General features: G+C 52.8%; 1 protein-coding gene across 4 annotated transcripts; it reads left to right on the top strand.

Moving 5' to 3' along the window:
• Positions 1 to 2,640: 2,640 nt before the first annotated feature.
• ppp1r1b (protein phosphatase 1, regulatory (inhibitor) subunit 1B) lies at positions 2,641 to 21,331 on the top strand. 4 transcript variants are annotated; one of them, XM_018728060.2, is made up of 5 exons: positions 2,641 to 3,010; positions 15,798 to 15,881; positions 16,323 to 16,398; positions 17,956 to 18,096; positions 19,236 to 21,331. In XM_018728060.2, the coding sequence occupies exons 1-5, from the start codon at positions 2,885 to 2,887 to the stop codon at positions 19,421 to 19,423; spliced, it is 615 nt and encodes a 204-aa protein (XP_018583576.1). In that variant the 5' UTR covers positions 2,641 to 2,884; the 3' UTR covers positions 19,424 to 21,331. The 4 variants fall into 4 exon arrangements, with proteins under 4 accessions (XP_018583576.1, XP_018583566.1, XP_018583592.1 ...); XM_018728050.2 differs by having other exon boundaries at positions 19,176 to 21,331; XM_018728076.2 differs by lacking the exon at positions 17,956 to 18,096.
• Positions 21,332 to 21,340: the final 9 nt, after the last annotated feature.

Here is a 21,340-nt window from a genome sequence, read left to right as displayed (position 1 = left end):
CACTATTGCCATTGCAGCAGAGAGCCAAGCACTACCAGATAGGTTGTGGTCAGTTGCCCAGTAGCAAACACTGGAGCAGTTCAAAGCATTTGGCTTACATTTATTCACTTAGCAGACACTTTTCTCCAAAGCAACTTCCAATGAACTCTATGTAGTGTCATCAACCCACACACCTTATTCACCACAGTGACTTACACTGCTAGATACACTGCTTACACTGAGTCACTCATCCATACATCAGTGGAACACACACACACTATGGGTGAACCTGAACAGCATGTCTTTGGAGTGTGGGAGGAAACCAGAGCACCCAGACAGGACCCACACAGATACAGGGAGAACATCCAAACTCCACACAGACTGAGCAGGGATTGAACCCACATTCTCTCACACCAGCCAGGCACTGTGAGACAGCAGCCCTACTCACTGTGCCACCATGCCACTTATTTCAATGTCCTTCTGCACAGTGTCAGAGGAATGTCCATGAAACAGGGCAGGAATATCAATGATGCCTCACCTGTATTCCTGCACAACTGAAATTCCAGCACTGGCAAGGCAGACGAGGTGAAGAGCATCAGGAACACAAAGGGCTGTAGGTCGGGGCTGAGTCAACTATTGTCTCACTTGTCTCCGAACACAGTTTCCGTGCCCCTCACTGTGAGGAACGAGTGCAATGAATGAATGAACGACCTCTGGAATGCGTGCGCAAACACACTCTTCCCGTGTGCGTCGCCGTCCTCTTGCTGACCGGGAGACGTGGTGAGGGATAAGGACAGTGCAGACTGTCCAGCGTCCCGGTGTCCCTCTCCCGTCTGTGTCGCTTTACAGTATCTTTACACACTGTAGGGATGAACAGGAGGGAAGTTCACCAAGCTGGTGGAAAATTACAGTGATCCAAACGTCCTGCCAGAAACACCCATCACTCACCCAGCACTGAGCTCTTTTACCGCAGCTCCCCGTGTTCTCCCTCATCCTGCGTGTCGCCTGTTTCTTACTATCTCACTATATTGTAAATGTTTCCTTTTTACCGGTGTAATTCTTTGATGTAATGCACACAAACACCTTTTCCAACACTTTTTCAAAAAGAGTGCAGAACACGCTCAGCTGAGCACGGAGACGAAGCGGCTTTACTCCCTCTCTACTCTCTTTACCCCATTCGTCTCATTTCACTCTTTGATTTTTCTGAGGGCGCTGCGGACACAGGCTGGCGGGTCGCCGAGCAAAAACACACACACGTCGTGTGCACCTTTTTAAAATGTCGGTAAGAGGTGCGCTCCAGTGCCGGAGCCATACTTCTGCCGCACACACACACGCACACGCACAGCAGCGGGACTCGGCCGTGGCTCCGCTATACTGCGTGTGTCACCGCACGTTACCTCCCTCACCTCCCACCCCCAGGTCTCCCGAACTGGCGCCTTCGTGTGGCTGCCCCCCCCCCCCCCCCCTCAGTCCCCGCTCCAGCTGTTTGTGTTTACCAACCCCCCGGAGCGCAGGCCCAGCCCTGACCCAGATGCACCACCCCCATCCTCGCATTCTTGGTGCTCCAGCTGGCCTCCGTCCCCTTTCCTCTCCCCCCCAACACAGCGTCTTACGGGAAATGCAAATAAACGGTCAATCGCCCAAACGTCCTTGGAAAGTGGCCTGTGGCGCGGCATTCCGTTGCTTTGCTCCGTTTTGCGACAGTCAGGTTGGTTCCTGCCGTGAACGTGCGACATGAACTCGATGCTCTTCTGTCTCCTCTGCCAATATACAGAACAACACACACGGAGTGTGTCAGACTCACCGCCAAAATCAGCATCACGTGCCCGTTGAGCAGCGTGTACAGTAACTGCAGTGCGGCCAGACGGCACTTCCCGCGCAGTCGCCATGGTTACGCAAAGCCTGGGGCAGCAGAGGGCAAAACAGGGGCATCGCCTTCCCTCGGAAATGTGCCATCACAAAAAAACTGTAATAAAGCGTACAAGTGAAACAAGGTACTGGTGCAGCTAAGGTGTATCGGGGTTCCGTGTTACACGTGCTGTAAACACGCACACGGGTCTTCGTACGCAGGACCTCGTGGGTGTGTCACGTGCCTCCCGAGTTACACAGTGCGTTCAGCGCCAGCGGATGCTGGATGCTGCGCTATTTAGAGCGCCGGAGCGCCTCCACCTCCACGGCGCCGATGGACGGCGCCAGAGAGCGAGAGGCGTGTAGAGGCACACATGATGGTGAGCGCGGCCCTCATCGGAAGAAAAGCTTCTTGGCCCTTTAAAGCGGTAAAAAACGGTAAAAACACAGGAGTCACCGCCGGGTGTTAGTTGTCTCAGTTGTCCCCAGGTTTGAAAGGAATTTTTGGCACAAAATCCTGCAGAATTTTGTCCCATTAGATGCCCTGTTTTTATCACGTATAAAAAAAAACATCACTTCCAAAGAGGGGCCAGAAGTGGCCCAAGTGGCGCAAGAAGATTATCTGTTTTTTTTCTGGTCGCAGTCAACATCAGCTTAACACGCGCGCACACTAGGTGCGTACACATGCATGCGCATAGTACAACTTGTCCTTTGCTCCACCCCCTCCTGCCCCCCCGGTCCCTTTAGGCCCCGCCTCCCAGCACCTCGCTCTAAAGGCCCCTCCCCTGCAGCACAGGTTGTGAATAAAGCAGAGGGAGTGAGAAGAGGACCAGAGAGGGAACAGGCAGTCGGTGGGAGCGCACCAGAGCAGAGCCACATACACACACACAGAGAGAGAGAGAGAGAGAGAGAGAGAGAGAGAGAGAGAGAGACGCACAGCGACGTGGAAGACAAAAAGGCACCCGGGGGGCAAAGGAGAGCAGGAGCTCCGAGCGCCGTTTTCTCGCCTTTGTGAGCGTGGGCTCGGTGTGCGGAAGTCCTGCAGGGGGTGCGGCGGATGGAGGGACGCGTGGATCCGCTGTCGGCAGCTGAGGTTGCGGGGGAGAGCAAGGAGCGGAAAAAGATCCACTTCTCCGTTCCGGCCACCGTTCCCCCACAGCTGGACCCGCGCCAGGTGGAAATGGTGAGTTTGCCGCTGAAATACGTGCCCCTCCTTCGACGGGTCACTCGTTGGCTTCCACAAAACTTCGCTTTTTGGGGCTCTTCTGCCGAGGAGCCACCTGATGCTGGAAGTCGTTTTGGGCGGAACAGTAAAAGCTGTAAATACTGAGTGCAGGTGACTCTTTTCATGGGGGACGGGGGGCAGGGGGGTCTCACATTATAACTTTGACATCTTCATCAATGGCTGCGAATGCCAACAGTTTCCCGTGCGGCTGTCCACGCGCACCCTGTCCCCAAGCGACTCGCCCTGACACCGTGCCTGTGACGATGACGATGACGATGACACAGGCTCCGCCCCCCCGCCGCCCACTCGGAAACTAGTTCAAGCAGCTTTGAGGGATGCGATGCGATGCGCCGCTCCGTTTTCGGCCTCGCTCTGAGTGGGGGAACTGGGTCATGCTGGGGAGGGCGCTGTGTCGCACTGAGGGCCATCCCAGCTCCGTGGGACACCGGGCCCACTGGGGTCACCGGGCACCCTGAAGACATGAGCTGGGGGCGCCGAGACACCAGAGACGAGCCGGTGTCCTCCTGCCGCCCCCACCCTGTGCGCTGGGGGTCGGGGGGGGGGGGGGCACTTCTGAGCCGTGAATGCACCGGATCCTCGACTTACAAACACAGGTCACCGGTTCACAACTCATTTTGTTCGTATCTCCAAAGTGACGATCAGTAAAAGTGTAACAATACAGACGTCCCTCACTTTATAGCTTCTGTAAAAATGTTGAATATCACGGTGAAAATTTTTACTGTACTTTTCCAGTTTTACCTTTGAGCTGCACTAAAACAGACTCAGAGTTACTGACCGGGAAAACATGTTGTCTCTCCTACTGGGGATTCGTGTGCGCACGCACCTCATCTTACCACTTTCGGCTTTGTTTATTGTCTCCACTTTGGTCTCCGTGGCAACAGCACACCTCTTCTTACTCCTGCTTTTAGAATCGATGCCATTCCCGAACAACCAGCATGAGCTGCGAACGCTGTGGGAGTCATTTGACTCGCGGCATTCCCGCGCTCCCATTCTGCCCGGGGGCTTTTCAGTGCGTAAACAGGTGGTGTTTCCTCCGACACAAACAGAAATGTTCCCGCAGAAAGGGGAAGAAAAGGCACCATTTTTGGAGAAGGAAGAAATGCTCATATTTGTCAAAATCTGTTATCTGACCTTTTGTAACCTGGGGAGCCATTGTACTGAGACCACATGTTGATGGGTTCAGATTCCAGGGCGGAAATTGTGTGGCTATGGGTTTGAATCCCAGGAAGCTGTAAACATACAAATGTCTGAATGAATGATGAGAAGCTCTTAAACATCCTTCCAAACCCACATGCTCATCCCATCCAGGAAGGACCAGAAGAGCTCCCTACCCCTGCCATGTGGTGCAAGGCTGGATGTGAAACACACAGAGGGGAAGCACTGGAGGCACAGCTGCAGTGACTCTGTTCTCAGGGCTCCCTCAACACCCCACAAAGTGGTATCAGTGTGCAGGGGCTGCAGCCCGACATCGCATTCATGGGACACGTCTCTCCAAAGCTGCTCGCAGTTATTCACCCGTTTATAGAGTTCGGCTCAGGCAAGTACCTCGACGGCAGGCACTACGGCTGGAGGTGGGATTTGAACCCGTAGCCTTTGGATCCACGGGTGGCAGTTGTAGCCAGTGTGGTACCACACCCATGAGGCTGGAGAGCTGTAGTTCACACCAAAGGAAGTAGGAGGAGGAGCAGGAGGGCGGTTTAGCGCGCGGCCCACGCTTTCCCTGCGAGTCTCAGTGCCGAAGGTGAGCGGCGCCACCCGACCGCAGACGGCACGGAGCACAGTCTGCGGTTCGGGTCACGACCCACCCTGCCCCGGGCCAGCGGAGTAACACGGCAGCAGACCGGAGCGATGGGTCCGGAGCGCCGCACCGCGCGGGACGGAGTCTCTCGTCGCCGAAAACTTGCCACGGAGTTGTTTCATTGTGCAGGACAGGGAGGAATGAAGAAAAAGACGCCGGCGATTCCGGCAGCGGAAGTTTACTCCGTTCACGGCGTCGCTTTGGGGAAAAGCGTCTGCCGAAAGAGTACAAGTAAAGAAATGGGAATGAAGTCCTCGGGTGCTCGGTGGCGCTGCGTACGTTGCCAGAACACACGTGCGGTGACACACTCACACATGAAGGTGTGTGGAGAGCGTTAAGCGGCGGTCAGTAGGATTCGCAGCGCTCTGTCACCGTCATCTCCGCTGTCGCAGTTTCTCCCCCCGCAGCGCGATCCTCGCCGTCGGCACGCAGACACGCCGCTTCTCGCTGGCCCCGGACACCGTCCGCTCGAGCGCGCTCGTCGCCGTCCGCCCTTGGGGGGAATTCTGGGATGCGGAGGCCGCCGATGACGCGTCCCCTCGTTGCGCGTCCGTATTTATATCTTTCTCCATCTCTGCCCACACAAGCAGGCGGCGGCGGATCCGAGGGCGATTTTTCAGGGCCAGCTGATGGTTCTCGCCCCTGGAAAATCGTGAGCGTTGCCCACGCGTTCTATTTTTAGTTCCGCGAAGCGGCCTAGAAAGCAAGGCGTGAATTCAGCGTTCGCTAGTGGCCCTCTCTCGGGGGGTGGGTGGGGGACAAAAGTACAATAAAAACAGCCTCTCAACACATTGCGCACGAATTCATCACTGACAACATGCAAAAATGAGAAACGTTGAACACTTGGAATGAGGTTCCTCCTGGCAGCCAGTACTGTGGCACTAAAGTTTTGCCTGGTAAAGCAGGGAACCTCGGGCGTTTTATGGTAAATAGCGAGAGGCGGCGGTGAGGGTCTGGGAGCGAGGGGCAGCGGGGGCAGCGGGGACAGCGGGGGCAGCGGGAGCAGCGCACGTTTGGGGGTAAACACCGCACTCCCACCTACCTTCTGTTTGCACGGGACCCCGGGGGTGTGTGGCATGCTGGGAAAGAAGCCAAAAGAGGCCTGAGAAAGGCGACTCTGTGCGCCACCGGTGCGCGACCCCAGCGCCTTTGCCGTGGGCTTCGACCCCAGGCTGGGTTCAACACGGCAGCTGCCCTCGGGGACACGGATCCCGGTCTCTTTCCGAGACAACAGGGCCAAAAAGGGTCGGCGCACATGGAGGAGCTCGTGTGATTAGCGCCAAACGAGCGGCAGAGGAGCTCCGGCCCAGGGCTTCGGCCCCTCGGGACCCCTGGTGTGTGTGAAGCTCAAGTAAAGATGGCGGAGCACACACACACACAAACACACACACACACACACACACACCTGCTGAATGTGGGGTACAGGGGAAATATATTTATATATTTAAGTGTGTGTACGTACATACACTCGCTCAATTTGCAGGCCAGTCGGTACGAGTCGCGTTCGTTGTGCTGGAACGCGGGGGAAAGACGCCTCGGCCCATAACTAGACACCCAGGAGACTCCCCTTGTTACCTCTGGGCCAGAGGGTTCACCTTCGTGCTGGGCTGCTAACTCAGCGGCCTGAAGCAGGCAGTTGTCTGTGGCACCCCACAAAGCACCGGACTCCAGCACCGGACCGGTGGCCTGTTGAGCAAGTTTATAGGAGAAGGAGGAGAAGGAGGAGAAGGAGGAGAAGGATGCTCTTCATGTTCTCTTTCACACAGTGCTGACACCTTCTCCTGCATCCTCTCTGTTTCTGGGTCTAGTGATCAGTTCAGGTGCCAGCAACTGCGGCTGGCGGTGTAGCGGTTGGAACTGTTGCCTTTAGACCCAAAGGTTATAGGTTCAGATCCCACCTCCTGCTATAGTAGCCTTGATCAAGGTACTTTCCCTTGACAGATGCAGTAAATGGCTGTAAGTGGCTTTGGGAAAAGTGTCAGGTAACTATGTGAGCAGTGCTGAGGCTCAAGCTCTGCCTCTCACAGGCAGCAACTCTTGCTGATGCTCTGTGTCAGTCCGTGCCCCCCGATCGTCTCTTCTTCTCTCGGTCCTTCCGCCGAGCACGTTCCCTTCGAACGTTTTGCTTCCAGCTCCGTCTCCTTTCTCGCTGCACCGTGATGCAGGATGTCCTTCTCTGGATGACATGGCGAGGTCATCGGGTCGCATTCACGGGCGCTTTCAAAACATGATGCAAACAAAGATGTCAATAGTAAATTAAATAAGTGCATCGTGGAAATGTTCCGTGGCGCAAATCCTCACTGTGCTATCGAATTATGACCTCATCGACCTGCTCTGTGTTTCGCCCTCGTCTGCAAGAGATCCAGAAACACAGAGAATTGTGCAAAGGGCAAGAGGAATGAAAGGAAGGAAGGAAACCGTCACACTTGCGCTGATACTTGCGAGATGAGACGCGTCTTTACACAACGCAACAAGGGGGTCCACGTCCCTCCGGGTGTCCAAGGACGTCTCATCTGTACCCTCCAGTCGGAGCCGTCGGTGGAATTAAAATGAGAAACGTTCCGTAGAACCGACCGGTGCCTGCAGTGTAACGTCACCCTGTTCTACAGTAAACGCTGAACTCTATAGTGATTTTACAATAGATGGTGCCTGTATTTGCGTGGTAAATAATAACGGCAATAATACTTGATGGTATTACATGAGCGCGTCACAATCTCTTTTTCCAAAAGCACATTTCCTTACATTCGATGTCACAATATCATCCCATCCATCAATATATTTACAGTGAACATCAAACTGCCAAAAACTGGGTAATTGTGTGATGATCTGAAAATATCAACAGGAGGAGGGAATTCTGGGCAGAAACACAGACACTGAACAAGGAGGTTATCCTCATTTACTGTAGTAACATATTCAGGTGTGAAGCTCTGTAAGATGCCTGTAACACATGTATCCATTATAAGGCAAAAAATAATTCAATAATAATAATAATAATAATAATATCAGTAGAACTCAGACAGGCAGACAAAGACACACCAGCTGCTTCAATGTACATGTTTATTTCTGTGAATATTAACTAACTCTGTGAGTTACAGATGTTTACATTTGAGTAGCAGAAGGCAGTGAAAACATAGGGTCACCTCAATGTGTGTGTGTGTGTGTGTGTGTGTGTGTGCGGATGGAGACACACTGACTGAGGACAAATGTACAGGACAGCATGACTCACATGAGGTGAAACGCAAACTGATGCTCATGAACGTGTCTCAGCCAAGTTCAGCGTTATCCTTCCGGTTTTACTGCGGTAAAGCGTAAACAGGTGACTTTGAGCGGGAGCCACCAGATTCAGCACAGTCCCGTCTCCGTCGCTGCAGATGTTCCTGCGCAGCTGTGAAAGACACGTTTTAAAGTGAGGCGTGAACTTGTGACTGGAAACAGGGTCATTTAGGGTCACTTAGGGTCATTTAGGGTCATTTTGCTGAAACCTGATAAGAAGTTTACCGCCAGGACACTTTGGTCTTTCAGTCCACGACGGGGGGATCTATCTGTGTCCGACGGCCCAAGTCGCCAGGCCAAAATGGCTCCAATCGGCCTCGTTCCGCAGGGATGGGCTCTTTATTCAGGCTCCTTGGGCGCAATGAGTCTTGCGTGTTTCTTCCGCTGTGGAAGTGAGTCAGCGACGGTGGGTTAGCGGTCCTCGGTCCTACCGGTGTGTTCAGTCGTGCCGATTCCGCTTCGATACCCCCTTCGCTGTGTTCCGTAGCGCCGAGATTCCACCGACTTCGCCGGCTGAGCCGCAGCCACCGGACACTGCGGTGCAGGAGAAGCTTCAGCCAAACAGACACATCTTGCAGCTTCACTTCTTTACCGCAGCAGTTCAAGCGCAATGTGTCGACGGTGGCCCCTTCCGGCCCGTGCCACTGGGACGTGGTACTTTAGCGCTGTGAACGGCAGCAGAGCTTCAGCTGACCTCCACATGGTCTGATCTGGGCCGCTGGCGAACAGATCCCATAAGTCACGTGGCGCATGAAACATCTGCTTTCGGACGTCGCGGTGAGGAGGAGCCTCTGACCCCGGTGCCACCGAGGGTCACGGTCAGAGCCTGAACACACCGCTTTGTGTCACCGCTGCAGACGAAAGTGGCCTTGGCAGCTTGGTCGCGTTCGGGACGAACCGCGGGCATTCGAGTAAGAGAAAATATATTCATATATACACTGCCTGTATACGTTCGCTCCGGCCTGCAGGTCCCAGGGTGACTCATCCTCAGGGCTTCGTCCGCTGGGAAGATCGGTGCCGCGGTAGGAACGGGTAGGAGGCAAAGCCGCGTGAGAGGAGTGGAGAAGGAGTGGCCTTCCACAGACCGACACCCACTCGTAGAGAGCCCCGCATCCATCAGCAGCACGAGCGCCGGAGGGATGCTGCATTGCATTGTGGGAAAGAGAGCACCCTTCATTGCCACGAGCTCGTTGCGAAACACATTAGATTATTCCAGCGTGCGGCTCTCCGTCACTCCGCTAATTTCTGTCCCATTTGGCAGCATCTGTCAGTGTAAACGGCACATGATCATTGACTGTGGACATTTTTCAAGACGCACCTGCAGCTCTTCCCAAACGTGTCCACATGTCCGGAAGGCAGGAAGCTCGTTCTTCTCAGTTTTCCCTTTACGTCAGCATCGCGTGCCGTGGTGCCGCGCAGAGCGGACGGCAAGGATCGGGGGAGCGGTGCGTCTTTTACGTCCGTCAGATTGGCCTCCTGCAGCCGCACGGCAGGAAGGAGGAGACGCTCATTCAGCGGAACGAAACGCTTCTCAGGAGACAGAAAAACATCCAGTTGTGTTGCACAGTCACAAATGTGGCGTCGAGGTTCGTGCTCAGAACTGCTCTGGTACATTTTCGTTATTGTATTTCCTGTGCGACGGCACTTCTCGGCAACCCTGGGTACAAGTGCCTCCAAGCAAACCCTAACCCACAGTGAACACACACACACACACACACACACACACACACACACACACACACACACACACACGCACATTTTCCGAACCGCTTGTCCCATACGGCTTGCAGGGATCCAGAGCCTAACCCGGCAACACAGGGGGTAAGGCTGGCAGGGGAGGGGACACACCCAAGACGGGACACCGGTCCGTCGCAAGGCACCCCAAGCGGGATTCAAAACCGAGACCCACCCGAGAGCAGGACCCGGTCGAACCCACTGCGCCACCGCGCCCCCATCCCCACAGTGAACAGTTGCGGTCAAGGGCTCGATCCCCGCTCAGTCTATGTGGAGTTTGCATGTTCTCCCTGTGTCCGCATGGGTTTCCTCTGGGTGCTCTGGTTTCCTCCCACACTCCAAAGACATGCTGTTCGGGTTCACTCATAGTGTGTGAGTGACAGAGAGAGAGAGAGTGTGTGTGTGTGTTCCACTGATGTATGGATGAGTGACCCAGTGTAAGTAGTGTATCTAGCAGTGTAAGTCACCATGGTGAATAAGGTGTGAGGGCTGCTAACGCTACATAGTATCCATTGTAAGTTACTTTGGAGAAAAGTGTCTGCTAAGTGAATAAATGTAAATGTGACAGAGGTTCACACTGAGAGCTGGACGAAGAACTATTGACACGCACAGGGGACAGAATCCGGGTTCCCCCCTCTGAACAGGTGATGTTTGCTCATGTTGACAGACACGCATGTGAGGCCAGACTTGGGTTCGCAGTGACCAGGTGACCTCAGAGCACAGCTCTGGCGGTGGGCGTTACAGTGGCACATTGTTTCGCTCCTGTGCTTTTCACACACACACACACACACACACACACACACACACACACACACACCCTTGTGCGACTTGTGCGATGGAACAAGGACGGACACCCTGGTTAGGACTGTCGAAACCCGGCTGAGGATTGAGAAACCCTTTTGTTTTGTTTTATCAGCAGAGAAGCCCGATGCAGCACGGTATCTGTACTTTGGTCGCACCGCGGTATTAGGTTGCATTTACGCAACTGCGCTCATACACAGAGCGCGATGGGCGGCTTTGGAGAACAGGCATTTAGTGGGAAAGCGATGGATGAAAACAGACGGATTATGAGAGCAGAACAGACGGGCGAGAGGGTTGGCCCACATTGTCGGGGAGGGGAGACGCGGCGCTGACCTGCTTTATGGCGCAACGGGAAAAGGGAACGCGTTTAATTGGTTGCCTTTTGACAGCCGAAGGATTTGAGAGGGGTGCGTGTGTGTGTGTGTGTGTGTGTGTGTGTGTGTGACACAGGCTCCATAGGCACAGACTTGAGCAGGTGATTGTATGTGCAGGAAAATGACGTCTGTGAGACACCCGCAGCGCTGCGCTACGCAGGGAGAGAAGTGCCGCCCCAGACCTTTTGCCGGCACCCATTCTGTCTGAGCGCTCACTCGCGGTTCTGCTCTCCGCTGCACTCAGTTCGTCGTGGTGATAACATGGGCACGTTCACCGTCGCTCCAGTGCGGTCAAGTCCAAGGCGTCCAAACTGAGTCATGTTGTCAACTGCCTGGCTGGAACACAGAGCTCCTGAACCAGACCAGCCCTAACCAAACTCCTCTAGGCTTCTTCCTCAGGACGTGGGATGTGAGTAGGGAGCGAGTAGTGAGTTAGTTGTGAGTGAGTAGGCAGAAGAAACAGGGGACCTGCAGTAAGACCACAGCTGAATGGACATTGTGGCGTCACCCTGTCATGAGCTCCTTCACCTTGTTGGGACCACTGCGCTCCGGAGCCCAAGGGGACAAGGCCAACGAGGGCACACCCTGGACAGGCCGTCACTCTATAGCAGGTGGGCACACGCTCATACAGTATATCCTCTCACACGATGGTTCAAGTGCCATCATGTGGAATTCGACCCACAGCGACCACTCGCGTGGGCTTCAAATCGCAAGTGGGAGGGGTCTCCTTCCCTGCGCATCACTAGAATGAAAACATTTACTTGTTTATCTGACACTTTTATCCAAAGCAACTTACAGCTCGATAATTTCACTGGGATAATTTCAGGGCAAGTACCTTGCTGAAGGGGGTGCGGTGGCGCAGTGGGTTGGACCACAGTCCTGCTTTCCGGTGGGTCTGGGGTTCGAGTCCCGCTTGGGGTGCCTTGCGACGGACTGGCGTCCCGTCCTGGGTGTGTCCCCTCCCCCTCCGGCCTTGCGCCCTGTGTTACCGGGTAGGCTCCGGTTCCCCGTGACCCTGTATGGGACAAGCGGTTCTGAAAATGTGTGTGTGTGTGTGTGTGTGTGTGTGTGTGTGTACCTTGCTGAAAGGTATTGCAGCTGGAGGTGGGATGTGAACCTGCAACCTTTGGGTACTGAGTACTAAGGGAACCAGCTGTAAAACACATAACCCCCAAACACCCTGAGCTGGATTCAAACCCCACACCCACCAAACAATCCAGGAAGCGTGAGGCACTGGTTTTGCCCCCTGCGCCACTGTGCGGTTTTACTCTCCTGTGTCGTCACACCTACAGACAGTAACATTCCCCTTAACGTTACCCTTATAAACACTGTGGCGTTGTGAACGACATCACCTAACTGAGTGAGCGAGAGAGAGAGAGAGAGAGAGAGAGAGCACCTCCAGCATGGACTACCCCCCACACCCCCACACCACCCATGGGATCCCCAGATCTAGTTCAGCTTGTCCTCATGCTTCTTTTAATAGGCTGAGTTGAGAAGGGGGCGGGGCCACTGGGACCCTCCCCAGGAGGGCAGACCCACATCGGCGGGCAGAGACTACAGCAGTCCTGCACACTCACCCCCACCCCCCCTTCCCCAGCTGGTGGCCCCACTGCCCAATGACGTGCTGACAGCAGTGACCCGAGACAGGGAGACGAAGACAGACAAAAATGTAGACCGAGCAGCAAATAAACACGACCGTCAGAGTTCTGGTGCCGCCGCCGGTACACGTCTTCCTGCTCGTAGCACTAATGTCAGCGGCGCAGCGGTTAACGCACCAGCACTGGTAGTTACAAAAGACTTTGAGCTGCGGTCTGTGTGACAGAACCACGCGGTCCGAGGCAGCGAGCGGTTAGCGCAGCATTGGACCAAATACTGTGAGACAGGTGAAGGCGACATGAACGTGACCGTTGAGCACCACCAGTGACCGGGTGGAACGTGCGATCGAACGGGTTCGGTCCGATAGGACGCCGTTTTCAGGACGAGCTCTGCCTTCCATCCGTCCTTGACGCTACCTGGCGGCTTTCAGTCTCGACGGGCACGGCGGGGGTCACGGAGGGGTCCTCAATCAATTAACCGGCATCTCGCAGCTCATTAACGCAGCAGATTGCTGGGGACCCTGAGGCCCCCTGTCTTTGTCTCTGCTCATCACGTTGCCTCCGTCTCTGCAGCTTTTCACATGTGGACAACTGTCCTTCTGCCCTCTTCATGTGGGGTATTGACTGGAGGGGCGGCACTGCTACCCTGCAGCTGCGCTTCACTACTGGCCCCGAAACGTGGACATTGTCCCTCCGCCCGTCGCTCATAACCCACCACTTGTCCGGTGCAGAGCCGTGGTGGTCCGGAGCCTATCCTGAAAACACAAGGCGTGACGCAGGGTCACCCTAGACTGGATGCCAGTTCATAGCAGGATGATGTCACACACTCACTCACACACACGTGTTTGGGCTGGAGGAAACCAGAGTACCCGGAGGAAAACCTGAGGAGTTCCTGCAAACTCCATACCGACTGAGCATGACACAGAGTCACATGAACTGCGGGGCACCGGTGCCACCAGTAATTATTATTATTCGTAATAATAAGTAGCAGGAGTAAACGCTGCTGACTCACATCCAGTTTGTGTTTCCGCTCACTGTTACTTCTCACTGCGGGCTAAACAGTCTTCATCAATACACACGTGTGTGAGAAAATTCACCTTTGGAACACAGGTGTTTCAGGGCAACAGCAGGTAGAGTAGGCCAAACGGATCGCGACGACACACACGCTCAGCACGCAACTGGGCTCCACGTGTCCACCGTGATGAAGCACAGCGGAGCAGCGCGGAAGGAAACCGGACGGCGGACGGCCGAGCTCACGGTCCGAACTTACGTAACGCCTCTGCGGAGCGATTCCAGCTGGAAAACGACAAGTGCGGTTATGTCACCAGGCCCTTCTCTGCCATTAGCTGCTTCCCCCCCTCCCCCAACCCCCCGACCAGCGAACGCGCGTGAGCCCCGTGTTCCGGGAAAGGCGCTGCGTGTTGGCGGCCAGCTGTGCCATTAAATGCCCACGCGTGCGTGTGTGAGAGCATCTGTGTGAGAGAACCTGCTGCACCACCCTGACTGTGGCGGTTCAACGATGGCAAATAAAGAAAGGCTGCGGACGTGTAAATAAAGGGTAACTGGTACCATCACCGCGGTAAATGTCACCGCGCATCTGTCAGATTCGGGATCCGACTGCGAAGTCCCTGCTGCGGTCGCCGAGGCTAAACGTCTCGTGTTTGGCGTACAGTGGAATGAGCCCAGTAACTCTTTGTGTGCGCATGGCTGTGGGTTCAGGGCTCTTCTTTCACTGCTGCGGAAGAGACGCGTGGAGACACCTGGGGACACGAGGAGACACGTGGAGACACCCTGACGGTCACTGAGCCTCGGCGCTCTTTGGGTGAAGAAGACCGTGCCAGAGCAGACACACTCATGGCCTGGGGCAGAAGGTTGTGTTGGGGGTGCAGGTTGAGCCTTCTGGGAAGATGTGGAAAATCTTAATTGATGGTAATAGAAAACCAAGGAAAACCAAGAGCTGGGGGGGGGCTGGACAGGGGGGGCTGGACGGGGGGAGCACAGATGACCACAGACTGACATCAGCAACGCCAGGAGAAGCTACAGCCTCCACTGTAATGAGATTGCGTTCATCGCACATCCTGTTGTGTGTGTGTGTGTGTGTGTGTGTGTGTGTGTGTGTGTGTCCTGATGCAATGACACAATAATATAAATACTCAAACAGAATCTCCGGCTTTTCCCCACGGATGTGACCGTGACCGTAACCACAGGGCTGTCGGCTCACAGGGCTTCACACCAATCCACTGTTCCAGCGCAGCAGGCGCTCCTGTCACTCGCACAGGGTCTGTATGTGGGGGGGGGGGAGGGGCAGCGAAGGTCAAGCATGGAAGAGAGTCTCTAGGTAACAGAACACAAAAGGACCACTTGACCATCACGCATTCACATACACACACTCATACACACTCATACACACACAGGGCTGGTTGTGTGATCAGGCAGAGCTACGCAATCGCCAAGGGGCACCAACATTTGCGACCAAAGCCGACAAATGAGTTAAAATCTTGGAATTTATAAGAGCTGCTTAAAAACAACGGTCTTATTTTAAGAAAAAATAAGATCTGCCACTTTCTCTACGATGAGACAGTGTGTGATGGAAACACGTCGTCGTTCAAATATCACCACTTTGTAACTTTGTAGCTCTTTTCTACCAAAAAAACCGTTTTTGTCATTGAGTCTCTGAAAAAAGTCTAATTTACGGTCCATTTTCAGTCGTCGCAGGATGAATTTGTGCTCCAACTGTTGGTGTAAATTCAGTGTCATTTTCCCTTTATTGCGATCTGTTCGTATCAATGTGCTGAGTGGGGCATCATGAGTGTAAAACAGGGTAAAATAGGGTAATGTGGCATGGCATGACTTCCTCCCCGGCCCAAGTACTAGAGTACTGTGAACTGTACCCCCCCCCAGGTGCTGTGTGTTCCCCTTCCTCTTCCTGCTCTTCCTCCTCCCCGTTACACACTTTTCACACTGAATGTTTGTTCAGCCCAGAGAACAAATACCACTTTAAAAACTTTCTTTTATTTCATGAACAAAGTTGTCCAACAGCAGCCAAGTAATACCATAGTAACTGGTCAGGTGTGGCGTGGAAAGTAGAGCACACACACACATCTCTACACACTGCTCTGTTGTCCCACTGTCTCTCTCTGCTCTCCCAGATCCGACGCCGGAGACCGACACCTGCCACGCTCTTCAGAGTGTCAGACAACCCCTCACCTGATGAGGAAAATGTCACCCATCAGGTAGGACAGCGCCCCCTTTTGCCTGGGAGGAATAACGACATCTTTACCACTTCAGTGTATTTTTTTCCATTACATATTACTATGGTAGAGTAGCACATTTTTACTGTTTTGCTGAAAGATGTTCTAAGCTGCACAGCGGCATGCATTCATGAGTTGCGTCTTGTTTTTTTCCAGCCCTTGTTTTGTTACTAAAGAAACAAATAAATGTGCCCACCTGCAAAACACGTTCTTGAGTAAACCTCAGTGCGTAAACGGCCTGCAGTTTTGTTCCATCGCAGAAGTCAAGGCTGAGTACTTAACGGACACTCAGCACAGTTCCATCCTGCAGCCTGAATTGACAGCCATTGTGTGTGTGTGTGTGTGTGTGTGTGTGTGTGTATCCTGAAGTCCCAATGACTTGGTGTTCCTTTGCTTCTCTTAACTTTTGCTGTGTGTTTGCAGTGGGTTGTTGGGGAAAACGGAGTCCTCAAGCACAAGCGCGTGAACCCCTCGGTGTACCAGCCACCATCGCTGAAAGGTAGGAGTGTGATAGTGAGCTACTGCAGCCCCCAGATAGGCACAAAGCGCTACTTGAGTGTGTGTGTGTGTGTGTGTGTGTGTGTGTGTGTGTGTGTGCACGCACGCACGAGCGCACCTACCAGCTCAGGGGGCCGAACTGGCTGTGTCGGGGGATTAGTGTCTCCGTTGTATTGTGGTCTTCACAGCCAGTGGTGGTTGTGATCACAGCTTACCAGCAGACGTGGTCTCGGCGCATCGCACCGCCTGCTGTGTTTGCATGGTGCCGTCACACAGCTGGCGCGCTCTCCTTCCCCGTGCGCATGTCCTGTGTGTGTGTGTGTGCGCCTGTGAGCTTTCCTTGTGTGTGCAGCAGCTTGTCGAGCTCCTCACCGCCTGTGCTCCACTTGTACAGCTTGGTGATCGCTTGGTGCCCCTCTGTCTGCATTTCCACACTCTGTTCGGAGAGCCCTATGACTTGAAATTACCCAGGAAAGTTACTGCGCTTTACCACTGTAAGCCACAGTTCCCTCTCAATGTTCCCTAGACTCAGAAGGTCTCAGAAGGTCTCAGAAGGTCATGGGGTCATTTAGCTGACACTTTTCTCCAAAGTGACTTGCACTGATTTGTACACCTGGGTACTTTTTACTGATTCAGGGTAAATACCTTGCCGCAGGATGTGGGATTGGAACCTGGGTTCCTCGACCGAATCGCAGCAGCTCTAAGGTCCCCTCTTCACTTCTCGCTCTCCATGTCATCTCTAGACTGTAGTTTGTTCTCTCTGTACTTTGGCCTTTTTCATATTTCATTTCAACGTGTGTGTGTGTGTGTGTGTGTGTGTGTGTGGGCTGGGATTAGGGGCAGTGACAGCTGTGCGGGGAGTCCGCACCCACTCAGGATCATCTGGGATTACAGGGCAGCTGCAGTCCAGACATGCTTAGAGGCGCTGCCTCACACATACACACACAACCTGCAAAGGACCATTAGCATGCGTGATGAGCAACCTTCTCTCTCTCTCTCTCTCTCTCGCTCACCCACAGTGACATATTTGTAGACGTTTTACTGTGGACTGTAGATCCACCAGAATGCATCTAGACAACCTGCTGAGTCCCTGCCGCAGTGCAGTGTGGACCATGTGGCTGTGAGGGCATGCGGACCAGGGGGTCCGAGGGAGAGCAGGACACAGGGTGGACCCACCTAGAAGGCACTGGGACCACTGGTACTATAGCAACGGGCACTATCCACACTCACAAGCCAGAATGTAATCAGCATCAGTGGGACTTCGAATGGGTCTGTGGAGTCACACGGCAGCTGAAGCACATCTGTGTGTGCATGTGCATGCATGCATGTGGGTGTCCGTGTGTGTCCGTGTGTGTGCGTCACGACGTGTCCATATCACACTCCTGGAGCTGGACCTCCCCGGTGCCTTAGAGCTCAAGTGAAGCACAGATGTGGCTGCGGTGCCCAAGCTGATAGCAGCGAAAAGAGACACCAACCTTTCCCTCTGTTCCTGTGTGTGTGTGTGCGTGTGTGTGTGTGTGTGTGTGTCCCTCTGTCCCTTGGCGCACTCGGGCCCCAGCCGTGCAGCGGATGGCGCAAGCTCACATGCAGTCTCTGGGCGCCTGCCCCCGGCTGGAGGACCCCCCCGAAGGGGTGGAGAGTGAGGACAGCACCTCCTCGGGGGAGGAGTCTGAGGAAGGTCCACGCATCCCCACCGTTGGTGAGAGGGCTGATGGGAACCAGGGCCCCCTCCTGGGCGAAGCGCACCCACCCGCACTCGTAGGCGCACTGACCCCCACTCCAGTGTTCCAACCCACTGACACGGGCAGCACTGACCTACAGGCAGAGACTCTCTGGGGGCCGAGGTGCTCTTTGAGTCACACAAAGTTACCAAGTGAGAGGCACTGACTCGCCCTACTGCGGGACTCCTCTGTGTCAGTACTGCAGGAAAACCTAAATATGGTAACAGTGCAGTGCAGCGCAGCTGCTCTGCAAATATGTGTTGTCCTTTATTATTATTATTATTATTATTATTATTATTATTATTATTATTCAATTTATTTTTACAGAGCTATTCTCACGCAGTAATACAGAGCACTTGAACACAGACATAAGGCAAAAAAACAAAATACAACAAAGAAGACAGTTGACTACCGGCTATCATGATATAGTACTTTTATAGAGATATAAGTATGTCTACTGGCCAAGGAGGAAAGGAACAAAAACTCCCAACTGAAAGTCGAGGGAGGAAAAAAAAATCCCTGGGGGCCCAAGTGCCAGTGGCTGTCCCCCTCCGTCCCCCCCGTCCCCCCCATCCCACCCCCTCAGCATATGAGTGGAAATTCACACTGTGTTTGCGAATAACATGGTAACCTATAGAGTGAGAACAGTAATGGACCTAACACAGAGCCCTGAGGCACACCATACTGAACCGTAGTTGAGATGGAGGGGGTGCAGTCATCAGATTTCAGTACAAATTGTTCACGGTTAGCTAAATACGAGTCAAAGCACTTCAGAACCGTACCTCTTTCCAAGTCTACTCAGTAGGATACTATGGTTTACAGCATCAAATGCAGCGCTCAAGTCCAGTAACATAAGAATAGAGATCTGACCAGCAACAGAAGAGATGAAAATATCATTAACAACACGTGTGAACACCGTTTCAGTACTGTGACCAGTGCGGAAACCAGACTGAAATATATTTTCAAATACGTTATGACGATAGGATAAATTATTATTATTATTGTTGTTGATGTTGTCATATGTTTTTAAAACATACTGTGACTCACTCATATCCAGGTGCTGACTCCACTCACAGGACTCCTCTGATTCCCCAACCCCCCCAACACCCCCAATTAGATTCCCAAGCAGAGATGGACACTTTGGACAGCCACCCAGAAGTGCTTCTGAGGTCAGAGGTCATTGTGGAGAAGTCGCCCACATCTCAGTGGGCCCAGAAAGAAGAGGAGGAAGAAGAGGTGGAGGATGATGACGAAGATGAAGAGGAGGATGAGGAGAAAAAAGAAGGAAGAGGGAGATGGGAGTGAACTATGTAGGGAGGGTAAAGGGGGATGGGATGAGGTCCATTTCAGGGTGAAAAGAGAAATGAGAAAATGCTAAAATAAGAGCATGATGCAAAGTCTACTAAGGAGGGGTGGGCTCTCTGTGTGTCTGTGTGTGTGTGTGTGTGTGTGTGTGTGTGTGTGTGTGTGTGTGTGTGTGTGTGTGTGAGCGAGAGAGAGAGACAGAAAAAAGGGGATCAAGGAGAAAACCGGGGCAGACGCTTCACCACTGTTCAGAAGTGACTCAGATTACACCTGCCACAAAGCATGGCAGCAAGCCCTGTATTGCTGAGGGAGCGCAGTAAAGTATAGTGCAGTACCTCATTTTAAAAACCTGGGAAAGGTGCAAAACTATGCTGTTCTAACATAGGCTGGAGATCTTTGGTGACGACATCCACCTTTGTTCTTTTCAACAAATGCTCCTTTGTGGCTGAGAAAGTACGAGCCGAAGGAGTGACAACACAGAACAAGAATGTACCGATACCTACACACACACACACACACACACACACACACACACACACACACACTCGGTCCATTCACTTGTTGTGTTCTGCACAGTGGAATTAGGAAGCGTACGACTGCGATGTAACAAACACTAAGAGTGTAGAATAAACACAGAGTGTAATATCATTCTAGCGTTTAATAACGTGTCGTTTTAAAGTCTGTGCGTCTGAGGGAATGTGCTCTGTCGCCGTAAACGGCACCGTCTTGTGGCAGGAGCTCAGAGGGCCGAAACTGAAACGAGTGTTTCGCTGTTTAGGGGCACATACTTCTGTCTAAATCAACACTGCGTTTTACTCCGTGTTCCGGTACCGATACCGGTCCTGGAGCTTTCCGCAGACCTAGGTTGAGTCCAAGAGCAGGGCTGGACCTGGCCTTTCACCTGGATCTCTTTGCACCACTAGTTGTACCATAGATTGACAGTGGATCGGTGAGGGCACCTGTTAAACTCACATGAAGACACAAATGAAGTCATGCTATGTAAGCTCTGTGTGTGTGTGTGTGTGTGTCCCGCGGTGCCCCACGGAGACAAACTTGGACCCATTACTATTTTCACGAGCAGACAATGAAAGTAACAGAATGAACGATTACATTTTGTTTACTTTTTCTTTCGCAAGAGGTATCAAAAAACACGTTTGGAAAATATTTTTCTCCTCTGGCTTTTCCCTCTGAGAAATGTAAAAAGGCAAATTGTGAGTGAAAATCCAGCAGAGAGACCTGAAAAATACATGACTGGTGTGACTGGGACGTGAAGTGGGGAACAGGAAAAGAGGCCAGTTTAAAGAATGCATGTAATATCGCCGCAGAAGCATCAGGTAATTTCTCACATTCCATTTTACCGGCCGTGCACACGACAGTCAGCCCTGTCTGAGAGTCATCATGTTTTCATAACTCTATTAACAACAAGCTTATTTCCTTTGGTAGTTCCGGATTTCTACATGAAGCAGCTCCAGTTCGGTCAGGAAGGCTATAGTTCTTCCTCTGTGCCATTTCAGAGCTGAGCTGTTATGAGGTGGAGCACCGGTTGCCTTCAGTCTGCCACACATCGATGAGCGTCATGCTGTAGGGTTAGACAAGGAATAAATAACAGTCTCGGAAAATTACAACTATCACTGTGTCCTTTATCAGTTTTTGATGCGCACATATGCTACAGAGGTAAATATGTAACTGAATTTGCTTTTCTTTTGTAATCGGTCGCTGGGACTCATTTACAAGAAATAGGAAAAAGTGACAAATGTTATATGTAAGAGCAAAAAAGGACTAAAAAGCTTAATTATTGTATTTTCTCCTTTTAGTGTCAAAGAGCTTAGAGTTTTATCATAGGTTGTCAAAATGTAGACTAAAACTGAACAATGGCATCATGCCCAATAAAATCATTATGTGTTCTTATTATTAGTC

The sequence above is a fragment of the Scleropages formosus genome, chromosome 20, assembly GCF_900964775.1.
Source record: "Scleropages formosus chromosome 20, fSclFor1.1, whole genome shotgun sequence".
NCBI lineage: Eukaryota > Metazoa > Chordata > Actinopteri > Osteoglossiformes > Osteoglossidae > Scleropages > Scleropages formosus.
This window is presented reverse-complemented; position numbering and strand designations above follow the sequence as displayed.